This window comes from Alligator mississippiensis, chromosome 4 (genome assembly GCF_030867095.1).
Source record: "Alligator mississippiensis isolate rAllMis1 chromosome 4, rAllMis1, whole genome shotgun sequence".
NCBI lineage: Eukaryota > Metazoa > Chordata > Crocodylia > Alligatoridae > Alligator > Alligator mississippiensis.
In genome coordinates this window covers 59733178-59745578 of record NC_081827.1, presented here as the reverse complement: position 1 = coordinate 59745578, position 12401 = coordinate 59733178, and the positions used below count along the sequence as shown (strand labels likewise).

General features: G+C 42.3%; 1 protein-coding gene across 3 annotated transcripts in view; it reads left to right on the top strand.

The window, feature by feature from the left end:
- Positions 1-12401, top strand: part of NELL2 (neural EGFL like 2) — a 284768-nt gene that overhangs the window by 162428 nt on the left and 109939 nt on the right. For all 3 annotated transcript variants that reach the window (XM_014601082.3, XM_014601081.3, XM_059726036.1), the window contains one exon: positions 4057-4182. In XM_014601082.3, the coding sequence (XP_014456568.1) occupies positions 4057-4182 (126 nt within the window). The remainder of the gene's footprint in view (positions 1-4056; positions 4183-12401) is intronic.

Genomic DNA, 12401 nt, shown 5'->3' with positions numbered 1-12401 from the left:
GCTCTTTGTGTATAGAAATACATAAAAATAATGACTGCTGCCCTAAATCAGTTCCATGTTATTGCTGTTGGTTTTCTCCCTCTAGCACCTTACAAGGAAGGGAAAATAAAATAAAATGGAAAATAAAATATCACGGTCAGAAATGTTATGGACAGTATTTGTGCAGAACAAAGACCCTAATACTCAGTTTTAACGACCAAGACCTTTATAATATATGGCAAGCGAGAGCTAATATCTGCAGGAGCTCCTGGCTTGCTGTAGTTTTAGATGCTTGTTTTTTTAGCTGAATTAATGTGGTAGTGAACATGGACTCGCTTAGGGCCATATCCTATTAAATCTGTTAAGCACCTAAGGATGATTTTGATTCCACACTGTTAAAGTTCCTGAAAATCCATTCATCTACTTTTGTATGATACCATCATCTTACCTATAAGACTGAATCCCAAACAAGCAGCAAGAAGGACCCACCCACCTTTGTATAAATAGTTTTTCAGCGACCCTAGGGGAGGTGGAGTAGGATTACACATGGGCACCCCAATCCACTCGCATGTCTTATAGGCATGTGTCCATTTGATATTTCTTTGATTTACTTTCTCGTTTTAAATGTTCAGTATGTCCAAGAATTTTACGTTAACAGTGAAAAATTGCATTGTGGGAATGTAAAGGGTAAAGCAGGAGCTGTTTTATTTAGCAGCTGAGAAAGCTGTAGGAGTGGTATGAAGTGAATATATTAGCTAAAGATGATAAGTAGTAGAAGTACAGTGATTAACAGTGTGAAACTTACATTTATTATTATGTCATTGTTAAAGCAGTACCCAGCTGAGTTTATAACTCCAGCCATTTTGGATTTGTTAGCCTATGCAGGGACCGAGCATTGCACAAGTTTTAAAATCTGGTCTCTACTAGGCTTCCTTTGCAACTATGAGGCTTATAAACATAATTAAAAAAAAAAAAGCAAAAACAGATTTTGTTTTTAAATTATAATTCTGCTAGCAAGTTTTGATCCATTGGTCAATTCAGAATAGCAGAATCAGAAAGAATGCATGAGTCCACACTTCCTAATATTTAATGTACAGAACATCTCCGTGACACCAGCCTGAGCATTAATAGTATAGGGACAGTTTGCTAGTGATCACTTTTAAATCAGTATGACTCTTTTCTGCAGCAGCAGCACATACCATATCATAATGTACAGATGTTGGTGTGTTACACCTGTTCTTGCCTCTTTATCTCTTTATTTCAGGATATTATTCCACCACAAATTAAACTAATTTTGTGTAAAAAAATGAGCCCCAAATCAGTCAGGTTTTCAACCTCCAAGTCTACAAAACTTTATACTAATAACTTGCTATGTAAACGAATAGGACAGCAGGTGTTCAGTCTGAACTGATATTTTACCAGGTTACAAATTCCTCTATCAGACTAGATCCACATAAATCAGCTCTTTTCAGGCACCTGCAAAAAAGGTCCAACTATGGCTGCATATTTATATACATTTCAGATAAATTACCAATTGGCGACTCAACATTTCTAAGAAAAACTTTTATTAAAGTCCACTATCTATTACAAATTTACCACTAGCCTCCCTGTGGTATAGAAACAAAAATACCCTTTGGATCAAAGGTAGCGTATATGGGTGCATCCACACATGCAAGCACGTGCGCTTGCAGCAGCTCAAATAGAAGCGGTGCAAATTTGAGCCGGGGCTTTTTGCCTCAGCGCACGTGCTCAGACATGCATTTTGGTGTGGAGCAAATTGTGCCACTTGGGGCAAAATAACCCTGCCTGGCTCCTCCCAGATCTGCAGCCAGGGAGAGCTAGAGCCTGGGGCCAGCACCTGTGCTGTCCCCAGCAGTATAAAAAGCTGCCTTGTCCTGGCCCCATCCATACAAAAAGCTGCCCTGGCAAGCAGCTCAGGGCTACTTGCTCTCTGGAGCTTCTGGGGCCCAGCCAATTGATACCTGGGGACACTACCCCTTGTGCCAGCTGGGCTGCTGCAGCAGCATCCCAAATCCATTTTTAAAAATACCCCAAAATCCATGTTCTTCCACATTTAAAACAAAAAATTACTCTATACACAAAACCACACGCACATACACATGCACGCACGCGCGCACACACGTACACACACCTAGAGAGAGAGAGAGAGACAGTGATAAGTTGGGTAATGCTTTTTGGTATATTTACAATGTTAAAACAGTTTGGAAGCCTACCAGTGTCTCTATCATCATGAAAAAATAAATTCTAAATACCTATATGTGTTGATGTGTGCTTTTGGTTTTCTTCATACATGATGGGTGTGTGATAGGGGGATGTGGTGTTTGTAGAAAGTGGGTGATAAGGGGTATGGGGGAAGGTGGGTGGATGGATGTGGAGGGATGTGAGTTGGTCTGTGGGTAGGAGTGGGGCAATTGCTGGGGGCACTGTGGGTGTGGGGGACCTTGTGTGGGGGCTGCTCAGGAGGGGTGGGTCCCTTGGTCCCCACAGGGTGCAGGCCCCCCAGCACATGGAATGCCCAGCACGTGGAGGGCCACAGGCCCTATCCCCCACAGGGTCCCAGCCCCCCTGCCCAGGGTCCCAGCTCCACCCTGGAGGGTTCTAGCCCCTATCCCCCACAGGGCCCCAGCCCCCCTGCCCAGGGCCCATAACTAACCTTTAACAGCAGCAGCAGGGGGACCATGTGCTGAGCCCAGCCTGGTTCTACCAGCCCTGGGGCTGCTCTTGCTGCCTAGCTGGGCTGGTCTTGTGGCAGCAGGACCCAGTGTAGCACGTGGGGACTGCGTGCTAGGCCCAGCCAGGTCCTGGGACCCCTCTGCAGCCCAGCTGGGCTGGGCCCAGATACCTGAGGCTCACTAGTCCAGGTTTGCACCAGGGCGGGTCACATGGCTCTGGGAGGCATGCACAGGAGCTGCACCTCCCGGAGCCCCGTGACCCGCTCCGGTGCAAGGCTGGACTAGCAAGCCACATGGGGCTGGGGCTGGGCCAGGTCCTCACCACTTCCCCCCCCCCGGGCGTGTAGCCGAGCCGAGTCCTGCCGGCCTTGGGGCTGCTTGTGCCGCCCAGCTGCCAGGCAGCACAAGCAGCCCCAGGGCCAGCAGGACCCGGCTTGGCTAAGCGCAGTCCCCACGCACCAGGCTAGGTCCTGTAGCTATAGGAAGGGCCCAGCCTTGGCAGGACCCGGTGCAGCATGTGGGAACCGCATATCACACCGGCTCCTGTCAGCATGGGCCAGGCCCCAGGGCCGCTCCCTCCTCTGCCCCCTGTGTCGGTGGGGGGGAGGGAGGGGTGAGGACCTGGTCCAGCTCCACGTGGCTCGCTAGTCCAGCCTTGTACCGGAGCAGGTCACGGGGCTCTGGGAGGCGTGGCTTCTGTACATGCCTCCCAGAGCTGTGCGACCACTCCCCGCCACTCTCCAACCCCCCCCGCCCCCATCCTTACCACCCCTCACCCCCACCCTCCCAACACCCATGAACCCCCACCTCTTCCCCAACTTACCTTGAACAGTGCCGGGGGCAGCAGGGACACCAAAGAGACGCTCTGGCCAAAACCAGAGCATCTGTTTTGGAGGACTGGCTCAGGGCATGGTCTTGAGCTGTGCCTTGCTCCGCTGTATTGCAGAGCATTTTTTTTAGACCCCTGGAGATAACATTTTTTCATTCCTGCATATGCCTGTTGCCCCGCCTCAAAGGGGTTTGAGGTTATCTCGTGCACGCTCTTCTGGACATGCACTATTTGTGTATATGCAATCTATATGTATATAGATTGATGACACTGCAGTGTAGAGACAATCCATCTGGTCATTAGGTCCTTAAATGAACTGGTCTTATTTAAATCATAGGACTAACAACTTAGACACTTCAAAAGAAGTTAGGAAAGATCTAAGCCAATGTAATCGTCTTTGTATCTCCACTAACAGCTGTTCAGAAAAAGTCATGCTGTTCCTGTTGTTTGAACACTTCAAACTGGAATTTTAAAAAGAAGAACCTAAAAACTTTCCCAAATGCTTTGCTGTTCAAGTAACTTCTTACTCAGTCTCCTTCACTGCTTTGTTCACAGATATTGATGAATGCGCTGAAGGACGGCACTACTGTCGTGAGAATACTATGTGCTTAAATACTCCAGGATCTTTCATGTGCATCTGCAAAACAGGATATATCCGGATTGATGATTACTCTTGTACAGGTAAGAGCTGATTATTTATGAAACGAAAAGACCTGAATCATATCAATGCATTTTAAATGCTATTCTGCATTAATTAATTTTAATTAGCTTAACATTTCATATAGAAATCCCGTGGAACAAAAAATAAGTGAATAATTACAGGAGTACAGTTTGCATAAAAGCTGGTACATCCTGCAAATCATAAATAACTTGTATCATTTGTCTAAAATAGGCAATTGAGCCAGCACACCATTACTTGTAGAAAAGTAATTGGAAGAGAGAGCCTGACAGGGGGAAAAGACAACCATAGTACACAGAGAGAAATTTGGAAGTGCAGTGGGGGTATTCTGGGGATCTGAGTGCACTTACACAGCTAAATTTCCTGTCTCTTAGAGGCTGTTTTTTCCCCTCCTTGGAATTCTTCTATAACAGGGGATTCTACAGTTGCCATTGTGCTGCTGGAGTGCATTCCCTATCCTCCTCTGTACCTCTTCCACTTATGCTGTTCAGCTCATGGTTGTCTCTAGGCAGAGTGTCTGGGCTATGTGGATGTCTTCCACTGCAGCGTGTTCTCAACTTGAAAAAAAACCAGGTATAAAGTAACAATTTAACATCTAATACAGCAGCATTTTAAAATAGCTGCTTCTATACTTGCTTCTGGGAGGAGCTCATTTCTTTTTAACACTAGGCAGATGAGGCAGATGTGATTCAGAGGTTTGGGACATAGTCTTAGTGGGAAAAAAGGCTTTATTTGCCCTGTGGAATGCATTAGTTCTTTATGCAAAAGGATATTCAGCAAACATCAGAGCAGATTTGATTGAGTTGGCTCTGTGTCTACTGGAGCGGGCCATTTAGCACACTCCAGCAGCCTCTGCATCATGTGTATTCAGCGTCCCTGCATTTCAAAACAGCAGCAGGAGCGCTTTAACTAAAGTTTGTTTAATGAGCTTTAGTTAAAGCGCCCCCACTGCCATTTTGAAGTGTGGGACGCTGAATGCACATGACACTATGGGTGCTTTAATTAGAGTGGCTCTGAGAGCTGCTGTACTTAAAACATGCTCCCCACCCCGATTACGTGTGTAGATGCCCTATGACATTAGGAAGGTAATACCTTTCAATGGTGAGATTTCTGCTAATGAACATTACCTTATGGTAATTATTAGAAATATATGCTATGGAAGCACTGTATTTTTCTGGTACCACAATTACTTCTGACCACTTCCAGTGTAGCCATTAGTATTTTTGTGATTTGTAGAAAACTGTGAGACTCCTTCATTGCATTTCAATCACCAGTGAGATATTCTAAAAACCAGTGATCGAACATACAATTATTAAAAACCTGAGTTATAGTCACATTACGTTTTAAGCCACAGGCTCTGATCAGTAATAAAGCACTTTGCTTTTAGTAACCCATATTTCTGGCACAGGAGGCATTTACACTAGAGCAATTTGTTAAAGCAGGTAGGAAGCATGGGAAGCTGCTGTGGCCTCGCAAATTAGTGAAGGGAAGAGATATTCATTTCTGCAGTGTTTATTGTCTATTCACTTAGTAACATGTAGACATTAACATTCAGGGTTTTTTTTCATGTGAATCCCATCTCCTAAGTTTATAAGAAATATAAATAATGAAGGTATGCTGTCATTACTTTACTTTTAACGTGGACTTTGAGGATTTACTTGATACCCACCATTAAATTGAGTTATGTTGTCTCCCTTGAAGAACTTATTTGTGTTGTGAATAGCAAAACACTAATTCAGGTTATGTTGCTTCAAGATTTGTTTGTAAACACATTGGTGCCAAGAAGCACTGGGGGAGAGCTAGTGCTTGATGAAAAGAAATAATAACTATATGTTGTTCTACAAAGAGTCCAATTAATTTTGTCTGGTCTGTTATTTTTATATATATTTTTCCAAGCACAGTTTTCCCCCTGTAACATATAGTAGTACTTGTAAGCATGCAATTTAGAGAAAAAACTCATTATACTTTAACATATTGTGATCTCTATTTTAAAAAGAGATTTAATGAGATCTAGCCAATTAAATGATGGCCAGAGTTTGAGGAAGTAAAGTGTAAAATGTTTTGTTCTGAGCAGAAAGTCACTGAAGTTTGTGGGAAGAATGTAGAATTTAACGTGTCGCCCCCCCCCCCCCCCCCCCCGGCCTGCCACCCCTCCTTCCACCATTTTAAGATGTGATCATCATCTGCCCATTATGATCGTAAAAGAGGGAAGAAAAAAAAATTGCAGGTGAGAGCACTCCACATTCTTAGTGTGACTTGTGCTTATGGCATATGGTCATTTACTGTATCATGCAGTTATTTTGAACAGGATCTTATTTGTTGCTCTGTTGATGTGATGGTGCTGGTTTTCAGAGTAAAAAGGATGAGTCAAGACTTGCTATCTGACTGCAAAGCAGTAGTAAAGCAATTTTAACAGTTCAGGGAGATTGAGAGGCCTGACACTTACTATTTTTAAAAGACCCTGTTAGAAGTATAATATTTAACTAGTTATGTTTATGGGAGCTAAGCATATTCCTTTAAGAATTTTCAATGTGAGATTCTGAATTACAATTCTGATAGGAAGTTTTGATCATATGGTCTATTCAGGGTAGCAGAATCAGAGAGAATACATGAGTTCATGCTTCCTAATATTTCATGTACAGAACATCTACATGATACTAGTCAGAGCATTAATATTATCAGTTATAATAGTAATAATTTATAAATTATGTTTATTATTTTTTCACCCTAGTAATTGGCTTTGTTTCAGTTGTTTGGAACCTCTAATATACTGCATAGCAGGCAAAGATACCTGAGATAGGTCTGAATAGACAACTGTGAAGCGAGAATGATGTCCATAAATGGAACTGGTATTTCTGTATTACTTTAGACATTGGTACTAAAGTATTTCAAAATCCATTGAAATCAGATGGGCTTTGTTGTACATGCATCTGTAACTGCAAGGAGTGGTTGCTGGTAGATTCTCCAGTCCTCTACATTGTGATGAGTACCTATGACATTTCCTCCTAAAAGGAGCTGAAAGCATCAATGAGTTAATCTAGATTTACACTTTTTTAAACTGTATCACTTGCCAGCAACATTTAGAACATTTCCAGCAGCCAGAGATTGTCATGGTGTAATGATGTCTTTACTTGGCCCGCCTTTTGTATTAAGGACATCCTAAAGTGTCATTTTTGGGGCAGCTTAGCAATACTGGAGTGCCAAAATTACAAGGGTAAAGTTGGGTTAGCTGTGAAGAAAATGTGATTATATCATATATAACCCTGTCCTGACCTCCCTTTGCCGGTGAACAGATTACGAGTGCATTAACCTTTTCTAAACACAAATGTACTGTTTGTCAGATTTGCCACAATTGAATTAGGTATTTAGCCCTATTTAACTTTCTGCTGCAGCTACTCTGTCCAAGTCTCTATTCAGATTCTGAACAGATTTGTGGTTTAACACACCTGCTAAAATACTTCTAAAACAGTCAAAATAAAGAGTTGAAGGGTAGTTTCTTTGCCCTGTTCAGGAATCCGGGAAGCAGGCAACAATTGACTCCTGAGTTCTGAGATGTAAGCTCCGGCAAGTGTATTTCAGCTGTATCACTTGTTGCGTTCTTGTGTGAATTGCATCAATGTGTGATATTTCACTATATAATGATAATTGATACATATGCTAATATAGAAGCTGACTTACTGCAGAAGTCAGCTGACTTACTATAGAAGTTCTTACTGCACTGCAGGTTAAACTAAGAACTTCTGAGGCCTATGCTTAGGAGTGCTGTTAAATTACTCAATAAGAAACATTGTTGTTTGGCATTATTGCATTATTGTGTACAGGGGCTGCAAGAAAGGAATGAGATTGTGATGGCTTGAATGGGAAACTTTAAAATTAAATAAGAAATCTCCATTCAGCTTGCTAGCAGCATACTATAAGATGTCCATCGTTCCTTTCTGAAACATACATGTGCAGATACAAAGTCATTGCATAAAAAGGAACAAGCGCATAGAGGCAGGAAAACTTCATTATTTTTTCCTAGATGCGAAAGCTTAAAAAAAATTCTACTTCTGTCAGTCATGCACAAAAGAAATGATTTAGAGGCAAAATAAATTTCCAGATCAGCCAGTCTCTCCCTGCCATGTTTATGGAAATGTTTCATTCATATCTGTATTACATCTTGATTCTCACAACAGAACTTGTAATGAATACAGAAATTCAAGATTTTGTTAGTTGCTGTTGCTTTTTAGTGGTGAGTTTTACATAGTTGGTTGATTCAGTGAAAAATATATGCAGTGTGGGATCTATTATTCTTGACTTTTTATATTCAGAGGTTGACCATGCAAGCTTGTGTGTGGTATGGATAGGAAATGAATACTGAACTACAGTAAAAGCTGTGTTATCTAGCACCTCACAAACTGGCATGCTGTACTAACCGGCATGCCAGTCGATGCGGCAAAAGCGAAACTGGAAGTGCCCACTGTGGCACTTCCGGTTTCACTGAGCCCCCACGGCCCAGGGCAAAGCAGCCTGCGCTTCTGAGCTCCCATGGCCCGGGGCTTAGTAGCCTTTCCCCAGTGTGCCCAGGGCCCCTCTCCCTGTCCCCTGACACACTGATGCGGTGGGAGGGGCAGCGACCCGAGCAGGCAAAGACGCCTGTTTGGGCCTCTCAGGTAACTGGCATATTTGGTTATCCAGCACCCCCCATTTCCCATGGGTGCTGGATAACAAAGCTTTTGTTGTACATCAAATTTTCAGAGGTACACAAGCAACAAATGCTAAACTGAAAAGCTGTGCCCTGTGCTTAGTACATACATTCCCTGTATTTTCTCTCTCCCCCTTTGCCTGGATGCACAAGGCCTGTAGGATGGGCATGGCTATCTAATAAGACTGTTGTTTTGAGGTGCATATATGGTACCCCTTCTATGTAGTACCTGAGGGCCAGATCCAGGTCATTCTTGTGGACACCCTGACTCAGGTGACTAATATTTCAATTCCTTACCCCCAAAAGATGACTAGATTTGGCCTGTAGAATTCCTGTGTATTGAATAAGGAGAGGTGGGCTCCTTCAAGGGATGACCAAGTATCTGAGTGCTGAGTAGGGAGGCACCTACAGGTAGCCAGTAAAAAATGCTGAGCATGGGAGTGTGCCTGAACTCCTGCTCCTCTTCAGAATTTAGGCACCTGATTCCAGGCTGCCCATTGGGTGCCTCCATCAGCTCAGAAGCCAGAGGGGGAGACATATTATTCATACTGAGTTCATTGAATTCATTACAAAGTGAAATAGACACTCAGGGTCGTGTCCCCCTACTGCACTTTGGTCTACTAGTCAAAGAAGAAACTCTGACTATGTTTGGCAGTGGCTATGATTGCTATGTTCTGTACTTAATGCTCTTGGTATCCGTCTGGGATTAAGTGTGCACAGTGGATATCTAACAGACTGAGAATCTGGGTGGTCTGTAAGTGCCTCACCAGTATGATCTGGATGAGAATGGAGTTTAACCAAGAGTTTGTCATCTAGGCAATTGTGTCTGGGCATGAATAGAATATTACTTCTAGGCCCCTACTGAATCTTTCAGGCCAAAAGGGAGTTAGTTGCCTAAATAGCTTTACAGCCATTGGAAATCTAGTCAGTCTGGATTGCTTTTTGTGAATTAGGTGCCTAAATTTTACCTCAGTCATGTGTGCTGGCACTGGATTTAGGACCTAGATACCCAAACCCTCAGACCGACCATGATATTTCCATTTAATAATAGGCAAATTGTATTGATACATAGTGATAACAGAAAAGAATAATGCAAGCAGTTCTATATATCTCCCAATCCTAGGGCTGTCATTAAAGTCAAGAAATGTCTGGCCAGTATGTGAGCTTCACTCTGAGGTTCTCTCTTGAATGTCAGATGTCCGGTGGTTTGAGGCTGAGGCCCACTTCCCTCCCTCCACCCCATGGTGTGGATGAGACAGGCTGGTGGTATACCCTCTGTCTGTGGTGCCTCAGGTTCCCCCCTTGGGGACCTCTCTCAGAGATGGAGACCCTTTGTTGCTCTACAGTCTCTACTTTTGTATTCTTTTTCCCTCCTGATGACTCTTCATCCATGGCTGTTGCTGATTGGTCTCTCTCTGGTTATCATACTATCCACGTTCTCTCCTATCAGCATATTTCTTTGTTACACAAGCCCATCACATGTGCACATCTTAATTTGGTTTTTCTGGGCCTTCTCTTAATTTGGTCTGTTCCCCCAAAACTGGAACTCGCAGGCCCCCTCTCTTGGGCCTTGTGAGCTGGTGCCACCCTATCATGTTATGAAACAGTATGGTACGTGCCCAGAATTTCCTAGGCTATGTGTATATCCGCTGGACTTGTTGCTTGCCTGGGTTAGACACCCCATCTGCTCTGAAGGCTGTGTGAAACTCTGTAGCAACCAGGCCTTTAGAAATCAGTTAACCCTTGTCATTGCCCTGGACCATTCTTTTAAAACATATATTTTACCTACAAGCCAGTTCCCAAAAAACAAACTTCTAAATACTATTTTCTGGCCATCAGTGTTTAGGTGCCCAAGTGATCTGGATAGGATCCTCTGTGCCTTAGTATCCAGTGGGAGCAAAAGTAATGAAGCCTTTACTGCACCAGTTTAAGAAACTTCTGTATCTGTCATGGGAGAAGAAGATAGCTGTATGAGGGAAAGAGAAGGGAAGCTGAAAATAGGCAAGAGAGTCAGTTGGAGGCAAAGGAAAATGAAGCATGGAGTAAATCAGCAACTCCCAAGAAAAGAGAGCACAAGACAACAAGGCTGAGGAGAGAAGAAGTCATCAAGACGGATGCAGCAGCAGTCACAGGGAAGTGAAATGAAGGATGCCTGACAGAAAGACAGAAAGAACATGTGTTGATTAGATAAAGGAAATCCAGAAACAGGTCAGAGAGGAAGCAGGTTTAGGAGAAGACTACATTATGTATAATTTTTATTTCCAGTATTTTTTCTTTTTGTTGGAGAGAATTATGTGAAAACAAGATAGGTCTTGTGGGGAGAGCTAATCAGCTTAATATAGCTTGTTGCTTCATCAGATCAATGGTGTTTGTTTGTGGTTCCTTAGTTCCAGAGTTCAAATGATTAAGAGTTTGAGAGTCCGAATGATTACCATCAGGAAAAGATGAATTCCTAAGCACATTATCCATTATCTATATGCATGTATAATAAAAGTGGACATACAAGCAGAATTGAAATATAGGCATTACTGTTCTAAAGAGTGATTGTTGTCCATAAGCATTCCTCAGAACTGATGGTTGAGTTTGTCTTACTTTGGTGTGATATCAGGCTACTTTTTAATGTTTATCTCTTCTTACATAGACTGACAATGAACAGTTGTGTCTTTCCATAGGTTGAGTTAGCATTCAGAATTATATTGCTAATGTTCAAGTCTGTGGCCTTTGTCTCAAAAACACCTGATTACATGAGTACTTCAGCTTTATCCATCCAAATAGCTGCACTGAATTTAACAGGACTATACCCTTGTGGAAAGTTAGTCACTTACACAGTTATTTTCAGAATGGCGCAGAACTGTTTTCATAATCCTTTCATTGAATGGCTTTCAGAAGATTTTCTTTCTTTTTTATTTTAATTTGAGCACATGGTACTTGAAGTTTAGGTACAACTTGCATGTAAAGGAAAAGCTTAGGCTATAGAAAAATGGCAAAATATGCTGACATTTTTAAGGGAGATGAAAATATTATGCATTAGTAATAAGTGCTGACAAGCTCCTGATTTTTTTTCCCCCCTAATCTTTCAAAGAAAATAGCAAAGGGTTTTTTAAAAAATAAAATTATCCCTCAAGAGCTACCTTTTGATACAAGTTAGTTTTGAGTAGGCTATATGCTGCAATCATTTTTCTAACATGCGAGACTATTATAACCAGCTCCTCTAAACAGCACGTAGAATTTTTTTCACAGCAAGTCTTGAACATTATCAAGTAAAGGGAATGAATTGCCCCTTAAAATCATTATTATGTTGAGTTTTTTCTGGGTTGGTAAATGTTGTGTTTACATTGACATGCTCAGCAGATGATAGAGTTGTGCACTTCAGAAAAGCAGTTTTAATTTTTTCTTTGCAAAGTTCTCTATGTTAACAAAAACTCAATGCTGAAAATGCAGGGCATTTTAACAGAACATTTTGTCTCTGCTAGAACCAACATATTGGAAATTGGCTAGTCAGAGAAATTTTAATGTCACTGCACAAACAAGTTGCAG